Source organism: Suillus clintonianus (genome assembly GCF_016758775.1).
Source record: "Suillus clintonianus strain FC179 chromosome Unknown DEU56scaffold_23, whole genome shotgun sequence".
Taxonomy (NCBI): Eukaryota; Fungi; Basidiomycota; class Agaricomycetes; order Boletales; family Suillaceae; genus Suillus; species Suillus clintonianus.
Genome location: NW_024539247.1, coordinates 137,097 through 157,527, shown reverse-complemented (window position 1 = coordinate 157,527; position 20,431 = coordinate 137,097). Strand labels below are relative to the sequence as shown.

The 20,431-nt window shown below is 51.4% G+C and overlaps 6 protein-coding genes across 6 annotated transcripts; 3 read left to right on the top strand and 3 right to left on the bottom strand.

The window, feature by feature from the left end:
- The first annotated feature begins 2,668 nt into the window (after window positions 1-2,668).
- On the top strand, window positions 2,669-3,610 carry DEU56DRAFT_793816 (uncharacterized protein). The gene has a single exon (XM_041352782.1). The coding sequence runs from the start codon at window positions 2,719-2,721 to the stop codon at window positions 3,346-3,348; it is 630 nt and encodes a 209-aa protein (XP_041210136.1). The 5' UTR covers window positions 2,669-2,718; the 3' UTR covers window positions 3,349-3,610.
- Window positions 3,611-4,518: 908 nt separating this feature from the next.
- Window positions 4,519-6,921, bottom strand: DEU56DRAFT_855053 (uncharacterized protein). The gene is made up of 4 exons (XM_041355241.1): window positions 6,551-6,921; window positions 6,153-6,497; window positions 5,491-6,095; window positions 4,519-5,437 (listed from the first exon to the last, which is right to left on the bottom strand). Exons 1-4 carry the CDS (start codon window positions 6,597-6,599, stop codon window positions 4,922-4,924), a joined length of 1,515 nt encoding a protein of 504 aa, XP_041210135.1. The 5' UTR covers window positions 6,600-6,921; the 3' UTR covers window positions 4,519-4,921.
- Window positions 6,922-7,510: 589 nt separating this feature from the next.
- DEU56DRAFT_733692 (uncharacterized protein) lies at window positions 7,511-8,589 on the bottom strand (the record flags this gene model as incomplete). The annotated part of the gene is made up of 4 exons (XM_041348348.1): window positions 7,511-7,999; window positions 8,057-8,177; window positions 8,232-8,394; window positions 8,439-8,589. 4 exons carry the CDS (start codon window positions 8,587-8,589, stop codon window positions 7,511-7,513), a joined length of 924 nt encoding a protein of 307 aa, XP_041210134.1.
- A 623-nt stretch (window positions 8,590-9,212) lies between these two features.
- On the top strand, window positions 9,213-10,683 carry DEU56DRAFT_911077 (uncharacterized protein; the record flags this gene model as incomplete). Its single annotated transcript, XM_041357250.1, has 3 exons — window positions 9,213-9,388; window positions 9,461-9,764; window positions 9,835-10,683. 3 exons carry the CDS (start codon window positions 9,213-9,215, stop codon window positions 10,681-10,683), a joined length of 1,329 nt encoding a protein of 442 aa, XP_041210133.1.
- A 1,590-nt stretch (window positions 10,684-12,273) lies between these two features.
- Window positions 12,274-16,640, bottom strand: DEU56DRAFT_754714 (uncharacterized protein; the record flags this gene model as incomplete). The annotated part of the gene is made up of 4 exons (XM_041349842.1): window positions 12,274-12,285; window positions 12,348-13,027; window positions 14,906-16,564; window positions 16,622-16,640. The coding sequence occupies 4 exons, from the start codon at window positions 16,638-16,640 to the stop codon at window positions 12,274-12,276; spliced, it is 2,370 nt and encodes a 789-aa protein (XP_041210132.1).
- An 832-nt stretch (window positions 16,641-17,472) lies between these two features.
- On the top strand, window positions 17,473-19,010 carry DEU56DRAFT_911075 (uncharacterized protein; the record flags this gene model as incomplete). The annotated part of the gene is made up of 4 exons (XM_041357249.1): window positions 17,473-17,726; window positions 17,908-18,067; window positions 18,141-18,643; window positions 18,752-19,010. The coding sequence occupies 4 exons, from the start codon at window positions 17,473-17,475 to the stop codon at window positions 19,008-19,010; spliced, it is 1,176 nt and encodes a 391-aa protein (XP_041210131.1).
- Between the last annotated feature and the right edge of the window lie 1,421 nt (window positions 19,011-20,431).

The window sequence follows — 20,431 nt, the reverse complement described above, 5'->3', positions numbered from 1 at the left end:
TCGCAGATGCCCACAGACATTATTGGGGCATGCGACGGCCTGGGCGACCTTCAAATGTGACGCTGTTGGCTTTGTAGGAAAACCTGGGTACAAGCGAGAGTAGGTTCCTCGGTCTCGGATAGATGACTATATTGTTGCTCTACCTAGACTCGGATACCTAGATACAAGTGAGTTGTCCTACTGTAAGTTAGTTTGAGTACTGCCAGTGTAGCTAGGGATGGATGGACGTACCCTCAGTCTAGGATAGACGACTGAGGGAAGGCGATTGAATGAGTGTGTAACTTATCATGATGTACTAAGGGAGCATATCGGGAATGTCCGGGATATTATATGTTGGAAATGAGAACGACGATGTGACGAAGTTGATGACTATGTATCCAACATGCTTCTGCAGGGAGCAGTCCATTCATTGTGTGGCGGAGAGAGATAGTATCTGTTACAACGAGCATCCATTTGGCTTCATAAACGGGATGCCCAGGAGGAACGACGAGAGATGGTACTCACTACAACCGATAACAATTGCTCGTTTACTCAACGATACCGTATAAACAGGCTATTTAAAAACGTGAGCTACGAGGAACGAGCTCCACGAGCACTTGGGCTACGGTGCTAACAACAACATCATCCCATAGCTCGCGCAAGACACCAATTATTCGACTTGATGATCGGGATATCGGCATGCCAGTGAGGGACTGTAATCTGGAGGACAACTCGGAGTCCTCGGTATGTGTAATGTCAAGCGAGACATGGAAAGGATCCTGGACCCTCAGGACAATGAAGGAGCCACAGCTGTACTGGGTTGCGTTGATGATGATGACTGGACCATCATCTTGCCGCCTTGTGGATGTTTGAGAACAACGGATGCAGGAGGAAACGGGAAAGTCGGGCAGTATACGGATCCGGGAGACAATATCATGCCATTGGATGGTCAGTTGCCGAACTCTGTGTGGACTGCTCTTCAGTAGATGCATCTACTATTTTGCGAATTTGAAAGTTGAGTTGCCCAAACTCTTCCGCCAAGGCTTTGTCGGTGTCACCGAAAGTTTGTCCAGTGGTGTGCGGAAGCGAGCCAACTGCGTCCAAAATACTACACAACCTTGCTCAACCAGTTCCACAACAGTCGCGAGAAAGCATTCACCACGAGCGATGGAGTGATCTTGCTGACCACGTCGAAATAGTTTGAAGAAGAGAACAAATCGGCAACGAATTGATCCAGGAACGTCAATGTGGTCTGATGTGCGACCAATGCAGAGTCATACTTCACCTGCTCGGCACAAGCAGCCCAAACTTTTGCAGCATGAAGTTAGGGAATTCCGAAGCCAATACAAGGAATGGGTATACATATACTGATAGGTCATCTTGGCGAAGACCGAGTAGACCGAGAGCGTCCCCGCCTCAGATCATTATCACAGAGTAGAAAGCGGGGCTGAGTATATGGTTATTGGGTTCACGGATGGGTGTCCGCAAAAATCGGGTGAAGAGCCCTTTTTTGGGGTTTGACCGACTGTCGGTTGTATCACGTAGCTGACACGAAACTGACACGCGTTTTATGGCATTGCCTTAGGGACGCGTCTTTCGGATGATGAGGCCGCCGCATGAAGCTGATCTGGTTTAAAATGAAGTCGAGGAGTTCAAGGAATGTCATCCGAATCCCGACACGCTATCGGCTCTTGAATAGGGGGGTCATATGTGCCAAGTTAACCCCCCTCGTAAAAATATCTTTGATCTGATCAACGTTTGATCTGTGAGTCTTATAACGTAGTACTTCTCTCCTTCAGTAGTACTCATCGAAAGCACCGATGGCCTGACACTTCTACAAGATGAAAAACTGTCTTCCTCATATATGGGCCTGCCTACGGGACACCACAAGAGGTTGTGTATGCGGTTTACTTCAAGGAGGCAAACTTTCAGAAAATGGCTGGCCTCCAAGCGATCTGCACCACAGGTAACTCGCAATCATAATATCGGTGGTATTGGTCGCTGACTCGAGCTGTACTTTGAAATACGATTTATTTGTTAATCCCGACTTCCTCGAGGCATTGGATCGCTGATCTGCCGTCAAACTGCACTGCTTACTACCCCCATCATTCAATTGAAACGCGTAGTACAGCTTACAACCCCAGCCAAACTTACGATTGGCCACTACTTCACTCATATACGCTGGACTACAATTTTCGATGACGGTGATTTATGGATCTTTAGTGACCGACGTCGGCATGTGCATTAATCACCATAGGAGCTGTCTCTTGACCGACCAAAGATCACATTGCCACTGCCAATAATTTTTGTTGTCGTGTATCAGAGTGCGATAGCTGTTTGAGCTGAACAATGCATAAACGGTCGGTCTCGTTGACCTTGTTCTTCCAACCCCGTTAGATTTCTAGGCCAACGGGGTTCCTCACTCTCTTAAAATCTTTTACTTCACAACCTCCTATCATACTATTCCCGCCATTCGTGACACTATACCGAGGCTTAGCACTCCTCGATCAAAACCGTTTCCCTCGTACTGAGGGTGCTTTTTGCGTGTCACATCAACCACAGAATCCCGCCGCGGACATGGATGGACATTACACCTCAGCGGAATCCCAGACGCTCGCGACAACCACCTCACCATCAACTCCCTACTCGCTCATACCTGCGACAAGCACCGTAACTATCATATACACGGTTACATTGATACACACCAATATAGTTCCGGGCCCCACCCGGTTGGTATCAATGGGTGACACGGAGCCAACCCGTGAATCCCATCTAACCGCGGCTGCCATCATAGGAGGGACCGTCGTAGCAGCCATGCTTCTCGCCCTCCTACTAAATTTCGTCGTAGTGCGGTTCTATCGCAGAAAACAGAAACTTGCTATAACCCCTTTCAACCTCCCTTCAACTGCGGAACCAACACGGGTTGAACCACCACAGGTATGGATCGAGCTCCAGAGCACCAGCAACTTTGGCATTGGCGTTTGTCTGGCTTCGAGCAGCAGACGCTCGTCCACCGTTCAACTTGAACATCCCGATCCATGTCTCGTGCAGGATGGATCCCCGTGCGTCCCGTCCGGTGTCCGCGTCGATCCCATCCCATCACCACTACTTCCGCTGCCTAATGATACTAATGACAATAAAAACGACGCATCTACGTCCACCGCTGCAAGACGCCAACGATCCCACGAGCTCTCAAAGCTATATCCATCTCCATCTCCATCTCCATCTCGGATCCGAGCTCAGCATCATCGCCATATTGGACTCGGACTCAGTGTAGATAGCTGGGTAGAGCTTGAAGTCATGGGTGCAGGTGATCATCATGATGATTGTTCCCGAGAACCGAGTGAAGAGCTACCGGCTTATACTTAGTTGGTTGGAATATGTAAGGAGCAGAGATCCAGACCACGATGTCCATTCCTAGTTCTGTTTCTTCTCTCTCATAGACCCTTTCATAGACACTCTCATGGACGATGCATTGGTAATCGTGATCAGGATCACGGACGATGATGGTAATACACAGTGTTAATCTGTATCTTGTATTTTGTATCTTTCTCGAGGTCACGGTCGGACTATGTACTAGCAGCACCCCTCCCCTTGTAGTTGTAGTAAATTCATATGTCCGCTAACCCCTTTCCCCCTTGCAGTAAATTCGTATGTCTGAACCACTCCCCCCCCAAAAAAAAAAGAAAGAAAGAAAAGAATCAGAAAGAAAAGCACCACAAAATCCGAAACCCACCAACATATATATATATATATATATGCGCGCAGCGCGGATATGTAATTATATCATGATCGCAACGCCTTAGGCCTTAGTTATAGCGCTCACCATTCACAGGATCATGACCCAGGATGCTGAATTTTAGCGTGAACTTCATGCGACGACACAAACCGTCGAGTCGCTGTGCAGTGCAACCCGGAGCTCCGAGTCAACTAGTTCACCTTCACCTTTTTTTTTAAAAAAAATCTGCTCTTTTTTTAACAAATGCGGTACTTGTTGACTAGTTAACTGTATCGAGCCAGAATGAGCTAGTGCTGGTGCTGGTGCCCAACGACAGGAATGGGTGGGTATACTACTAGTATGTATGTGGAAGAAATTCACATCATGTATTTTGTACCCCCTCCCCTTGCCCTCCCCCAAAAAGAACGAGGGGGGGGGGGGGGGGGTAGGAAATCCACCTTGCAACATCAATACGTGCGACGCGTGCAGCACGGACACACATATAACCCAAACTACATAATCCAAGCATATGCACATGGCCACATCGCCTCCATCGTACACTCCACGTATACAAGATGCAACAACGCACCGCACCTCAAATTTCAAACGCCTCAGATATCGGACCATGGACGATCACACGCAAAGTACCTATCATTATCCTTCGGTATTGACAAAGATCCAAGTTCCATGTTCGGCGGTTGTATTCTGCGTTCCGTTGTTCCGTGTTGAAGATCTCCGACGGAAAGCTAAGTCAATTTGAAACGTTAAGCACTGCAGTGCAGTTTTGACGCCGACGCCGACATTTTCCTGTCCTTCACGAAGAGGGGGAGCAAGGGTATAATATTCAAGGAAACTATATGGATACAACTGGGTGGGGTGGGAGGATCCATAAATCACAATCACAATCCGAGACAACAAAGCAGGGTGATAAAAATACAAAGTCAAGCATGCTCGAGCAAGGATATATAAAGACAGATAAAAGGAAAGGAAAAAGGAAAAGGGAAAGAGGGAAAAGGGACATCAGATCATATCTACGTCGACCAATCAATAAAAGAAAAAATAGCTATACATACAGACATTGATGGATCGTGTAGGTTGGAAACGAGAAACCACGATGGGAATGGCGATGGAGATGGCGATGAAAGAAATCGATATGGACAGAGATAGATGGGATGGGTATGCACATGGATAAATGATGGATATGCGGCGAACCGAGACGATCAATCAGTACGGATTATATCCGAAACCCATCGACATCGACGACATGATGGAACCCTCATGGTTCTCATACGGTGGGAACAACCCATCGATGTCACTCGATGTTGGGTAGCCGGAGAGATCTTCACCGGAACCGTCCATGCCCAAGCCCAAGCCCAAGCCCAATTGCAAGCCGTCCAAGCCCAATTCCTTGGTAGGAAGCCCGAACTGCTGGGACATATCAGGCCACAGCTCAAACGGCGCGCCCGCGCCCGCATGCTGCGGCTGCGGCGCAACGACCACACCAGGCAGAGACATATCAGAATGCGCAGGCGAACCCGTATACGGAGACGAGGATGAAGACTGCGAGTTATTGTACTCCGTCGACGCCGACGCCGGCACCGGCATCCAAGCTGGGGGATCGTTCAGGTCAAAATTCATAGCGTTGATGTCTATCGAGAGATCGTGAAGTGGGTCTAGAGGGGCAATGCCAAAGTCTTGTGATGCGTGTGGGGGATATGTGGAGATCATCTGGTTGAAGCTCTGGAATTACAAAGTGGTCAGCCGCGGAAATGGAAGTATGAAACACTACGTACGAATGCGAAATCAGGCTGCGTGGTTTGGCTGCTAAAGGTCGAGTTGAAGAATGAGGGCTCGAATAGGCTTGTGTCGGCTTCTGGGAGAGGAGAGTCGTCGCGCTGGAGGGAAGTGGGTGGAGCGAGACCCCATGAGCTGGAAATAGTAGGCTGGGCACTCGAGGCTCTGCGCTGACCAAGAATATAGCGAGCAGAGCGAGAAATATTCCCAACAGGCGACCCAGGACGCGATCCCGCGAAGAAAGGCAACGTCGGGATCGTAATCCCCGCAGCACCGAACCGCGAATCCGGAAGCGGGACAGAAGAAGGCCGCCTCAAAAGATACGCAGGGGTCGGGACATGCACCTTGCCCGCGTCGAGCTTGCGAATAGCAGCAGCGAGCTCATCGCCCTTCATCCCTTCGAGGAGAAGTTGAGCAACCTCTTCACAGCGCCGCTCGTCTTCGGGCGTAGGCGTTGCTTTTTCTTTTTTCTTCTCCTTGTTCTTGTTGTGGACCGGGCGGAAGCGGTATTCAGGGTAGCGCGCCTTGTGCTCGGCTTTGGCGTGCTTGGCCTTGATCTCCCATACGCGCTTTTCCTCGAGGGGAAGGGCTCTCCAGCAATTACCTAGGTACGTACGAGATAAGGGATTATGTGATTATATTACGGTAAACATAAACATACCGATGATCTTGGAGAGTGAACCGTGGTTAGTCTCGATGGAGCCAGGAACGTGCTTCTGACGGACGAAGTCGGCACGGAACAGCATGAACGCGTTCGGGGGGCGTGGGATGTAACCTAGCGACCGGCGCTTGCCAGGAGGTACACGTCTCCTTGTGGTTGTTGGGGGCAGCTCTGAGGGGGGGAAGAGCTGGGTTGTTGGGGATGAAGGTTCGGGAGTTGGTGATGCAAAGGACTCGTCAGTCTCTGTGAAGGTGACTGGTGTGACATTAGGTGCGAATGTAACTGATCGTGGTGAGGGAGTCGTGTTTATTCCGTATATGCCTGCTTTGATGGGGTGGAGAGCCGCTGTGGGGGGTGAAGGTGAGGATGATAAGATGAAAAGAGTGGGTAGGACGTACTAATGGCCAAGGATGAGCGTCGACGATGTGAGAGGCGGACTGGAGGCATGTCTAGTATGGATACAGTAGGGTTTTGCGGTAGATGCCTAAAGAAGGAGAACAAAAAGAGGAGGGGGAACGAAGAGCGCTATTGTGATTTTTTGATTCCTTATAGGTTGGAAGTGTGATACTTGGGACCTGGATCTAGTGTGGGTGCAGAATTAATTTTAAGCACAGGACTAAGAACACCGCCTCTCTTTAGCGGATGATAATCATGAAATTGCACTGGGAGCGTCTGTTCCAGGTGTGTACCACGGTACTCCGGGTGTTCAAGGTCCTTATCATCAAGCAAAGAAGCATACCTTGATTTATCCACTCCCTTGTATCAAAACCGGTGGATAGCTTGTCACTTCCTTTTTAGGTAATTCTACTTTGCTTCCGAGTCGGTCACGAATCAAAACGTGGTCCCCCCACTCCTCAACCCATCATGTCCTGGAACTAGCCCATCACACTCTAACGTGAACGCCTGAAACTATGCGCGCAGATATGATGCACCCAGAACTGTTGACGCTACTCTGAATCGCCGTTCTGCCGTGCCTCGAGGCCACACACTTACCGAACCTTCCCATCGGCCACTGATCGGGCACAAGCTAAACACTCCCACGAACACTTGCGTTCCGCCCAGCCGACTTCTTGTTCTTTTTGGGGTCAGAGCGGGAAATTTTCCCTGCCTTGTCACTCAGCGACTTTACCCTCATTTCACGCGGAGTATATATATACAAAGTTTAGTAGAAACATTTAATCAGTGCAAGTAGTATACAGTGAAACAGATGCACGATGGACATAAGTTATCAATAAACAATGGGGAATGAAACAGAATCGTATGAACGGGGCTATCCAGCCAGAACTTAGTAAAGATGATCGTAGAAACCCGTAAATTATAAGAAAGAAGTACCACGATTCTAAACCCATTCGGAGGAATCAAACATAATGCGCCAAGAACCAGGCCAGCCAGACGAGCGCCGCAAATCCCAGACATGGCGGAGACAGCGAGCTCGCACCGTCAATCAACGGAGCAGCCTGTCCAATCGTATAATTCAAGCAGTTCAAAAGAGTCATGTCGACCCCTGAGCTTGGCAACGGCGTGTCCGTAGTGTTCGGGTTAATATTGCTGCTGAACGTAGCCGAGTTATTGTAGCCGTCCAAAGTGAGCACGACGCTTGAAGAGCGGTAGTACTGTATCGCTTGTTCTGGCTGAGGGCCTCCTGGAGCGGATGAATTGTATGGTGATGAGGAATTTGAACTCGAGGACGATAGATTCGACGAGCAGTTGGTGTGGATAGAACTGATCAAGGAGCTGATCGTGCTGTTGTCGGATAGTAGGTGGAAAGTAGAGCCTGTGCTGTTTGAGACGAAGTTTGCCTGTGCCATCGGTCCACCTGTCCTACTGCTATTGGAAGAATCGCCGTACTGTAGAACGAAGAGGGACGTCAGTCGACTTCTGGTGCGAGGATATGAAAATGTTACTTCAGGATCATGGTAGTACGGGTTGGTACTCGCTCCCCAAACAACCGGCCAGTACCAAAACGGAAAGCCTCGGCCTGCAACACCATAGCTAGAGTACCCAGGGTATCCACTTCCATACGCTCTAAACGACAGCTGAGTCAAGTACTCGAACAATTCACGAGAACAGTCAACGAACCTTGTGCCGTACATCTCCCCTCTAGTAGCGCCTCCAGCTGTGCGGCCGGCAAAAAGCTGTCCGGTGGGGATAGTTATAGATTTTCCACCTCCAGATCCGTACGCCGTTGCGGTGCTCTTGCCGCTAGCGGAGCTTCCCGTGATGGGTACCTTTGAGGTCTTGCCTGAAAAGTTCAATCAGATTTGATGGCGCGATTGGAGATTGAACTGTTAGACTCACCGCCGCTGCTGCTGCTCGAGCTCCCTGAGCTGCCGCCTGTGCCTCCTTTTGCACCGCTCCCGCCGCCTTTACCACCACCGCCACCGCCTTTTCGACGGCCAAGGTCTTGATATCGACTCGTGATAAGAGGAATGCGCATTTAACTTTCGTTTGAATGGAAGGGAGATGAAGTGCGGGGTGGGATGGAGTGAAAGATTAGGTGTTGAGGGGCGCTTTTTATGTCGTTCTACTTCTACAGGTCTACAGGGCTTTGGCAATGTCAATCGTTCTTTAGAACGATGTGGCAGTTGGCATTGACCGTGGCGGGTCGATCGTGCACCGCTTTTGGTCGCTTACTACCACTGGCAATGACCAAACCTCGATATGCTATACCAGTCTGAACTACGATCTATTGCATGAAGTGCATGAATTTTGACAGCTGTATTTCATTTCCTGTGCGACGAGTCATTGGAATAGCTATTAGCCAGAGACAGAGACCAACTTGAAGCCAAGCTGCCAGTACTTGCCAATGTGCCATGGGCCATGCATACGGCCAACATTGGACATGTACAATCTTACTCAGTAAATGCATGACTGATGACACCGAGCATATCAGCTCCGACACACCACACTCCTCCTATCTTACGCTCAGCTGTCCCTCGTCCAAACAAAAAACTCTCCTCTCCTCCTCGCGAGCACAGCAAGTCACATGCCAACTGTCACGCGCCACTGTCACGTTCGCGTCGTTGTCTTCTTGTCTTATTCTTATTCTTCCACGACGCGATGGCAGCAGCGCTCGAAAACCAAAGCCTAGCAACCCTATGCTCAGGACCAACAACACTCGCCAAAGCCAAATCAATCCTCATCCTCGCCAAAGCCAAAACAGGCCCTGGCACCGGCTATCTCGTCGCCCACCCAAACGCGCTTCCAGGCATTTGCGCATACCTCGCGTCAGAAGAGTGCGTCCCGTCCCATCCTTTTCCGATCCCGATAATAACCTTTTTTGTTGATACTGATAATGATAACCACAGACTAAACAATAACGAAGTATCACAAAAAGCAGCCGTCGCGAGTGCTTGTATCAGCCAACGCGACTTTTCGAGGTCTTTGGACGTCGTGCGGCAGGCGCTCGGTCCCAGCAAAAGTCAGCACCAGACGCGGGGTCTGAACTACAGATCGCTCATTGGCACGTGGCGCGTGGCCCCAGCCAACGAAGCCCTGGAATGGATGCGCGAAGCAGAAAGCAGTGTCCCTAAGATCGATCTCCTCCGTACGCGCCATCGCGCTAGTACAGTGACATGTGCAATATTTTACTGGATCTGCCAAATCATGGAGGTCTGCACCGTTATACAATCCATCCTTTTAAGATCCTCTTCCTCACGCGTTTGTTTGCTTCTTCTTCTAGATCCAGGGCGTACACGAAAAACCACTTTGTCAAGCCCATAGCGTCCCGGTGACTGCGTTCAAGTCTGTCATGAAAGCCCTCGACAAGGACTGGGATTCCGATGCGCTCGTTGACCGTGTCAAATCTCACCTACAAGCAATCGCTTCTTCAGGTCCATCTTCGAATCCCCGCACTCGCACTCGCCCTTCCGCCTCGCCACAAAAATCACCCTCCAAATCCGCCATGAAAGCCAAAGCCCTACCGCAGGATATCACCCCATCAAAACCCCTCGCGCTCAAGCGTGCCGTAGCCTTCTCCCACAGCACCATCGACGATAGCTTATTACCTGAGACCCCAACTAAAAGACGTCGGGTCGAGTCGCCTTCTAAATCTGGGGCACGCCCCAAACGCATAACGACGCCGCAGGAAACAGGATCCACAACTGCGTTTGAACTGGCTATGAGGGGAGATTCCAGTTCTACCCCGCGCCGCGAACACCCAAAGTCGGCGTTTGGCATTTCTATAACTGGATCTGGCGGCTCGCATTCCACATTACCTTTTGCTGGCCCTTCTACCCCACGGCGCACGCGACCGCACACGTCTACTTCTAGACTAGGTGGAGAGCCTACTTCAATGCCTACTCCAACGGCAGTGTCAATGGAAGTCGACGAACAGCAAGCAGAGATAGAGATAGAGAAAGAGACGGAGCCTGCCCAGCCTCCTGTGCGCAACCGTTTCCGACCAGTGTTCCTGGACCAACAACAGTGGTGCAGTCGGGATCCGAGACTTGCGAAGATCTGGGATGCTGCTGTTGAGCATAGGGTGCAGATGATGGGGCTCTATGTGCATCCGTTTGAGCGGTGGAGGTGAGGTGAGGTACGTCGTACCCCGCAACGTTGGGACCGCGTGAGGCGCGTATGCACGAGCCGAGTTGGGGTGATGATAGGTCCTCATTATCATATCTTATCGTCGCTGTTCTGAATCATACATAACCAGTGTTGCTGTACCCCACTGCGACCGACTCAGGGATCCGTGGGCAAATATTGTTTTGGTGTTGTGGCATTGATTGTGCTGTGTAGGTGGCAGTAGCATCCATCGTGATACGTGATTCGCGATGAGATGCTGGGATCAGTGGTGTGATAATGCGTCCTCGGCGATTATATCACGGCCGATCATTTGACGTCCACGTTGGCGGATCTTATTGATCAGATATCTCTCGTTGCACCCACAGGATGTAGGTAGGGTGAGATCTAGAGCTCAAATTGGCGCTGGCCCAGGCTGGGCTGGGCGGGGGCTGCCCTCGTCCAAGTGATGTATCGCTGGCGCGCATGGTTTGATGCCTTGCCTGGGCACATGCTGAATATGTGTTTTATCATATACAGTCCTTAGAATGCGAGGTACAGCGCTTGAAGCTTGAAAATAGCTCGCTCTCTGCTACATGCAACATTTACGAGTTATAGAAACATGGTTTACGTGAGTATATGCACATTTTTACACGCCGCTGGTACTTATGACGGACGACAGTTCTGACGCAGTGACGACGAAGAAAATTCGGCCAGCTGTAACGAAAAACACAAGGTACAGTGTCCAATTGTGTCATCTGGTACCTTGCTAGTTGATGTAATTGCCCTAGAACTACGAAAGCAAGGCAGCGGCACTCGTAAGTACTGTATTTGCCATGACAAGCATGCACTAATGATCTGTTTAGGTCAAGGATGGACTGGGAACGCAGCCAGCACGATGAACAAGTTCATTGATGGAATGATACATGAGCACATTCGGTGTACGAGCAGGGCACGGGTCGGACAGGCGTGGGGGGTGTTATTATTGTTTTTGTAATGTTTTGGCATTCATGAATACCATTGATTTCGCTCGATGTGCGGATATGCAAGTGGTCAATTTGGAGCTGCAATTATATACTGAAATCAACGCGACGCAAATGCACTCGATTCTGCAATATCTCGCTCGATGCGAGTCGCTCAAAAAATCATATAAGTCACATCCGTCTCCCCAAATCGACGCAAATTTTGTCGTGATATTTCCGTCGTTTGCCGTCGATACGGGTAGGACCATTTCTCACTGGGAGATCTCACGTGCGGCAACAGCAAACAGTGGGCTACTCTGAGCTCCCTTAGTACATTAGTAGGCAGAGTATCAGCGTGCGCGATATCTAATAGTCTTTTCAGGTGTCGGCATCCGTCTTGCATGATATCATATGCACAGGATAGTGTGCAATCGATCTGCTAGTGACCCTGTTTACCTAGCCCATCGTAGGCCGCCGTGTACACTGCATACTGCCAGCGTTCCTCTCCCACCACAAATACACCTACACTTCCTTCGCTCGTCCGGGAACTGGAAGAACAAAATATGTGTGAAGTAACGACCACGTGCGCCAACGAAATCCTTGATATCCTATAAGATATTAAATGTTGAATTAACGAGGTACGTTCGAGCTAGATTTCAGTTGTATTCCTGAATGCGTAGGTCAGATTTCCGACTCGTCAAATCGTCAATGAATAACCAAATGCACGTACCCCTGCAAGTTTCTCTCCTTCATATAAAACAGCGAGGCAAGCTTGCAGACCCTTTGAACACCAATGCATTTCGAGCCAACACAGGAGATTGTGATTCCAGAAGAAATCAAATATATGACCAAGCTTGGCGTCCCAAGGACGTGGAACTCGCGCGAGATGGATGGCCCAGTTGTGGCATGCATATTTAAGAGCATGAGAAGCTGATTGACTTCGTTCTCCTACTTCGTTGGCAAAATTTACGAAGGTCTTCATAGCACGGATGATCTCCATGTCCGGAAGATGATCTTGCGGTGAAGCGAACGTGGAATTATTAGGGTGCCTTAGCGCGAGGAACACTGGAAACGTCAAGAAATCCGGTAAACTCTTTAAATGCTGGATCACCTGGAGGGCTGGGAGGCAAGGAAAATCTGGGACAATCGGGTACTGGCTGACTGCTTCCAGTGTACTCCAGAATTCGACAATTGTTATCCAGACACCCATGAACGGCCATGCTTCACCATGCGGTGTCTGCAGCCAGTCTCTTCCGCTCTCTGTCTGCAACCAGTCTTCGCCACCCTGGGTCCGTAGCCAGTCTCTTCCGCTCTCTGTCTGCAACCAGTCTTCGCCACCCTGGGTCCGCAGCCAGTCTCTCCCGACCAGGGTCTGCAGCCAGTCACGCCCGGCCTGGATCTTCAGCCAGTCTTGCCCAATGTCGCAATCCAGCCAGCGATGGGCGGCCTGTGACTTCAGCCAATCTTGCCCGGACTGGGTCCGCAGCCAGTCTTGCCCAATGTCGCAATCCAGCCAGCGATGGGCGTCCCGTGACTTCAGCCAGTCTTGCCCGGCCTGGGTCCGCAGCCAGTCCCGCCCATCCTGGGTATTCAGCCAACAATAGGCGATCCATGACTTCAGCCAGTCTTGTGCGTCCTGAGACTGCAGCCAGTCTCGTGCGGCCTGGGTCCGCAGCCAGTCTTGTGCGTCCTGAGACTGCAGCCAGTCTCGTGCGGCCTGGGTCCGCAGCCAGTCTCGTGCGGCCTGGGTCTGCAGCCAGTCTCGTGCGGCCTGGGTCTGCAGCCAGCCTCGTGCGTCCTGGGTCTGCAGCCAGTCTCGCGCGGCCTGGGTATCCAATGAGGGTCGGGTAGCACTTGGCTTTAGCCAGTCTGGCATCCAGCCTTGCGTCCGCACCCAGTCTTGCCCGCCCTCTGTCTGCACCGACTCTTTCCCGCCAAACCCCTGTAACCAGTCATGCCCGCCCTCGGTCTCTAGCCAGTCTCGCCCACCCCTGGTCTCCAGCAAGTCTCCATCAACGCCCTCCAGCCATTCTGAAAATTTTCCCCTGTTCATCAGCCAATATTTCCCGCCCTCAGTCTCCAGCCAGTCGTTCCCGTCCTCGGTCTGCAGCCAGTCCTTCCCGCCCTCGGTCTGCAGCCATTTTGACCCGCCGTCGGTCCCCAGCCAATCTCGCCCGCCCCTGGTCCACAGCCAGTCATTCCCGACCCTGCTCTCCAGCCATTTTGACCCGCCCTCAGTCTCCAGCCAACCATCCCCGCCCTCGGTCTCCAGCCAATATTTCCCGCCCTCAGTCTCCAGCCAGTCGTTCCCGTCCTCGGTCTGCAGCCAGTCTTTCCCGCCCTCGGTCTGCAGCCAATTTGACCCGCCGTTGGTCCCCAGCCAATCTCGCCCGCCCCTGGTCCACAGCCAGTCATTCCCGACCCTGCTCTCCAGCCATTTTGACCCGCCCTCATTCTCCAGCCAACCATTCCCACCCTCGGTCTCCAGCCAGTCGTTCCCGCCCTCGGTCTGCAGCCAGTCTTTCCCACCCTCGGTCTGCAGCCATTCTGACCCGCCGTCGGTCCCCAGCCAATCTCGCCCGCCCCTGGTCCACAGCCAGTCTTTCCCGACCCTGCTCTCCAGCCATTTTGACCCGCCCTCAGTCTCTAGCCAACCTTTCCCACCCTCGGGCAGCAGCCAGTCGTGCTGTCCACGCAGCCAGCATCGCCCGAGACCTGTCTGTAGCCAGTCTTGGATGCTCTGGGTCTCGAACCAAGCTCGCCCGCCCGGGGTCTGGAGCCACATTCCTTCCTCCTCGTCCTTGGCCTCAATCGGCATGAACTCTCCGTCGCTACACTCGATTAACATCCAGTCTCCCCTACTCTGTGTCTGCAGCCAGTCTCCCCCGCTCTGTGTCTGCAGCCAGTCTCCTCCCTCGCTCGTGCTCAGCAGCCAGTATTCTTTTGCCTTTTCAGTCTGCAGCCATGTTTTCCCCGCCTGGGTCTGCAGCCATTCTCGCCCGGCTTGTGTCGCTAGCCACCCGCTAGAGGACAGCCATGATATGTCGGCGGTCTGCAGCCAGCTTTGCCCGGCCTCGGTTTGCAACCAATTCCTCCCGGCCTCAGTATCCACCCAAGGCATCAGATCACCAGTGTCACTCTCAATAAACTCTTTCGCATCCTCGGTCTGCAGCCAGATTTGCCCAGCCTGGGTCCGCAACCAGTTTTGGCCGCCAGCGCTATGCAGCCAAAACCCACAACTCTTGAGCCAACCTTTCCCATTCTCGGTCTCCAGCCAACCATGCCCACCCTCTGTCCACAACCAGTTTTCCTCGTTCTCGTCCAGGTTATCTGCCCCGGCCTCGTTCTCCAACCAGGCACGCCCGTCCTTTGTCTCTAGCCAGGCACGCCCATCCTCTGTCTCCAGCCAGACACGCCCGTCCCGGGTCGCTAGCCAGCGCTGTAGCACCGGAGAGCGATCTCCCCAAACCCATAGCAGACCTGAAAGAACTTGCAGGGGCTCCAGCGGCTGAACGATGAACTTTAATGACTCTCTTAAATTCTGGGGTTCCTCAGACGGTATATCTTCACTATGTCTCTTCAATTCTACGAGCCTATCCAAGAGGGCCGTGCTTGCTGGTATCTCGTCTATCATCAAGCGTAGCGAGGAATAAGCGAGGATGGAGTGGGGCGCGATAGATTGTAAGTTAGGAAGGCTGCAATTCGAGGGGTTGGAAACATAATCACGGACGGACGAGTGATAGATATTCACGGGAAGACTGCTGTCGGTAGGAATATCCATGATGGACCGTAGCTGCACAAGCGTTGTCTCGACATCGTTTCCCTCACCAGGACCAAGAAGTTTCGATATTTGTGACGCCGGAAGAGGGTCTGCAAGGGTGGCCACAACGGACAAGTGCATGTATGCCCGATTAGGGTCAGCGCATGTTGAGAGGATGCGGTCGTACAATCTGTATACCTCTGTGCCGGGTAGCAGGTGGCTCGTCAAGTCAAGCATGATCTGAAGCCGACCTCGGGGATCATTGTATCCATCGTCGATAAACTTCATCATCGTAGACGCCACGATGAAACGTCTGCCTGCTCGGGTCGCTAATTTCACCAATTGATCCCGCGTTGGTTGTGGGAAATCGCGATGATGATCTCGCAGGTTTGCGAAGGAATGGTTGAAGAAAACATAGATATCATTATCCACGTCTGCGCCGTCTAAGGAGATGATGTCAGGGACACCGTCCCCAGAAGTTTTCACTGGTATCTCGCACACCAGCGGGTGCACCTCTTCATCCTCCATGGCTCTACGGACATGCATTTCCGAGCGACTAGTGAGCAGAATGTGAAGCTTTGGCAGATCAGGTTCACGAAGAGCTTGGCCCAGCAGTGAGATGAGCTCAACGAGCTCCGCTTCGGAGGTGCATTCATCAAGGGCATCAATGACGAACGACAACGGCGGACAATTCTGTTGTCTTTGGTGAAGCTTCCGGAGAGGTCGGAGAAACAACGCCTCCATCTGGTCGCGAACAGAACTGTTGGATTCTAGAACGGCGGGATTTTCAATGATAGCTTTGGATACGTCACTCCGGACGGAGGAGAAATTCCTAGCAAGCTGATAGGCGAGAGTCGCGAATAAATATCCAGTCGTGCGGCGGTTCGTGTTCGTGCGCGAGAAAAAGAATGTTCCTGCCAGCCGTTTTTCAACAGTCGTCACCTCTGATGCTTTCAGACCTCTCATCCTTTCAGCTACGGTGAACGCAACAGCAGACTTTCCTACGCCCGCGGTGCCATGCAGCCAAACGAGTTGGCTTTTCTCTGGGTTGTCTAAAAACCCGTAGATGTGCTTGAGAAGGGTCGTTCGGGTATCTTTCAGACATTTCGGATGGGGCAGACGTTCACGGGAGTCGTATACAGCACCATGCACAGCGACCTGGGATAGCTTCTCCCAAGCTTTTTCGGCTGATGATGCATGAGGTGAGTACGATAACAAGGATAAGACTTTATGGAGATACTGACGTAGATCCGAGTAACTCATTTGTCAAGGTTGATCATCAAACGTGAACAAGTCAAAACTGCAGATTGGATCCTTTGCCGACGGTCGACAGAAGGCTTTGGGATATGTACTAAGTCGAATGGATGGGTGTTTCAATCAAGTTGTAATCACGGTTTAGGGTTATGGCAAGGTCGTTGGATGGTGTGGAAAGCAGATAGGGCAAGGGTATGTTGCAGAACACGAGGCTACACGAGGCTGAGCGCTGGTTTGTGGTCTCACGCCAACCAAGTACACAGGATTGGCTCACCGAATTAGGTTTGGACAGGCGGTACTCACACATGGGCCTTCGTCAGGTTCATGTCTCGCTCGCTTCCCAGAACCTCGTGCGTTCAAGCCTCCTGGATTCATCGTTCAAATTCTGTCTTCCGGTTCTTGCCATGAGTTCGGCCACGTTCATAGTACCAGCTGATTGTGACGATACACGGCTAGAGATGTTGGGCCCAGCGTTACGATTTACAGTTACTGACATTTTCCAAGTACATTATAAGTAGTACTTCGACTCCGAGTTGGTCACTGTTCTCATTGGCTTACGCAATCCTTCCTGAATCCTGCCCAATTGAAATTCGGAAGCAGTTCCGAGTCTTTGAACAACGCTGCCTTCACTCCTAACCTTACAATATTAATGAGCATCGCAGAATTCTTCATACTCGAACTGGCCTTTCAACTGGCGCCATTTGACGATACACGGCTAGAGGTGTTGGGCCCACCGTACTATATTTTCTAAGTACATAAGACTCCTCTTATGTTACGCTCAGTCCCTCATCCAAATAAAAAACTTCCTCTCCCCTAAAGCGAGCACAGCAGCTGCAGTCACATGCCAGCTTATCACGCCCCACTGTCACATTTGCGTCTTGTCTTATTCTTATTCTTCCACCTCGCAATCGACGCGATGGCAGCAGCGCTCGAAAACCAAAGCCTAGCAAGCCTATGCTCAGGACCAACATTCGCCAAAGCCAAATCTAAATCAATCCTCATCCTCGCCAAAGCCAAAACAGGCCCTGGCACCGGCTATCTCGTCGCCCACCGAAACACGCTTCCAGGCATCTGCGCATACCTCGCGTCAGAAGAGTGCGTCCTTTCCCGATTCCGATTATGATTCCGATAATAACCTTTGTTTGTTAATAATGATAATGACAACCATAGACTAAACTATAACGAAATATCACAGAAAGCAGCCGTCGCGAGTGCCTGTATCAGCCAACGCGACTTCACAAAATCTTTGAACACCGTGCGGGGGTCTGAACTACAGATCGCTCATTGGCACGTGGCGCGTGGCGCCAGCCAACGAAGCCTTGGAATGGATGCGCGAAGCAGAGAGCAGTGTCCCTAAGATCGACCTCCTCCGTACGCGCCATCGCGCTAGTACAGTGACATGTGCGATATTCTACTGGATATGCCAAATCATGGAGGTCTGCACAGTTATACGATACGTCCTTTTAAGATCCTCTTGCTCATGCGTTTGTTTGTTTCTTCTTCTTCTAGATCCAGGGAGTACACGAAAACCCACTTTGTCAGGCCCATAGCGTCCCCGTGACTGCGTTCAAGTCTGTCATGAAAGCCCTCGACAAGGATTGGGATTCCGATGCGCTCGTTGACCGTGTCAAATCTCAACTACAAGCAATCGCTTCTTCAGGTCCATATTCGAATCCCCGCACTCGCACTCGCCCTTCCGTCTCGCCACAAAAATCACCATCCAAATCCGCCATGAAAACCAAAGCCATACCACAGGATATCACTCCATCAAAACCCCTCGCGCTCAAGCGTGCTGTAGCCTTCTCCCACAGTACCATCGACGATAGCTTATTACCCGAGACCCCAACTAAAAGACGTCGGGTTGAGTCGCCTTCTAAATCTGGGGCGAGCGTTTCGCGCCCCAGACACATAACGGCGGCACAGGAAACAGGATCCACAGCTGCGTTTGAACAGGCTATGAGGGGAGATTCCGGTTCCGGTTCTGGTTCTACCCCGCGCCGTGAACACCCAAAGTCAGCGTTTGGCGTTTCTATAACATGATCTGGCGGCTCGCATTCCACATTACCTTTTGCTGGCCCTTCTACCCCGCGGCGCACGCGAACGCACACGTCTGTTTCTAGACTAGGTGGAGAGCCCACTCCAATGCCTACTCCAACGGCAATGGAAGTCGACGAACAGCAAGCAGAGACAGAGATAGAGATAGAGACAGAGCCTGCCCAGCCTCCTGTGCGCAACCGTTTCCGGCCAGTGTTCCTGGACCAAAAACAGTGGTGCAGTCGGGATCCGAGGCTCGGTAAGATCTGGGATGCTGCTGTTGAGCATCGGGTGCAGATGATGGGGCTTTATGTGCATCCGTTTGAGCGGTGGATGGTGAGGTGAGGTGTGTCGTACCCCGAGACGTCGGGACCTCGTGAGTCGTGTTGGGACCTCGTGAGGCTTGTCGGCACAAGCCAAGTTGGGGTGATGATAGGTTCTCGTATCATATCTTATCTTATCATCGCCGTTCTGAATCATACATGACTAATATTGATTGATTGTCCTGTGTAGGTGGCAGTAGCATGCTTGGGGCCATCTTGATTCGCGATGAGATGCTGATGATAATGCGTTCTCGGCGATTATATCACGGCCGATTATTTGACGTCCACGTTGGCGGAGCCTATTGATCAGATATCTCTCGTTGCACTCACAGGATGTAGGTACGGAAATGCAGAGCTTAAATTGGCGCTGGCCCAGGCTGGGCTGGGCTGGGCTGGGCGGGGGCTTCCGTCATCCAAGTGATGTATCGCTGGCGCGCATGATTTGATGACTTGCCTGGGCACATGCTGAGTGTTCATACATAGCTTGCTGGGTAATCTCCCTCAATTGGAATTGCGACTGATGCCCGAGACTAGTAAGTACAGTACTGTTGCTAATATGTCAATGCATGTCACTTATCAGACAGGTTGTTTACACTTGCGTCGATGATCATGCCGTGCAGCTCATTCAGGATGTCCCGAGCATGGATTTCCTTGGGTTTGCACTTCAGCACAGACAGTAGTGGATGACACTGGTATGAGGCATGTCGTCTAAATGGCGTTCAGCAATACTAAGACTGAGAGCTTGAAGTAGACGAACGAACGAGCGTGTGCCCCAAAGTCCGTTATGCAGGCGATGTTATCGCTGGCACGCATGATTTGGTGCCTTGCCTGGGCACATACTGAGTGTTCAGACATAGCTTGCGGGGTGATCTCCCTCAATTGGAATTGTGACAGATACCCGAGACTAGTAAGTGCTGTTGCTAATATGTCAATGCATGTCACTTATCAGACAGGTTGTTTATACTTAAACTTCAGCACAGACAGTAGTAAATGATATTGGTACCAGGCATGTCGTCGTCTAAATGGTGCCCAATAACACTAAGACTGAGAACTTGAAGCTTCGAGTCTCTGAAGCAGACGAATGAACAAGCGTATACTTCAAAGTTGCTAGATCGAGGGGAGACGGTCGGGGCTTTATGCATGTGCGGTTTATTCTGCACGATAGTTGCGTGTCATGTGTGGGGTGCGCGGCGAGGATCGGCAAGCGGGTACATCGTCTCTGGGATATGGTATGTTTGGTGTGTAGAAAGGAAGAGTGGTTGGAGCGGCGGCACTGGTACATAGAAAGGAAGGGTTTTAGTAGTTGGAGCAGCGGCACTGGTACATAGAAAGGAAGGGTTTTAGTAGTTGGAGCAGCGGCACTGGTACATAGAAAGGAAGGGGTTTAGTAGTTGGAGCAGCGGCACTGGTACTTGTAGCTTGCACGAGGAGGAGGTAGTGGCT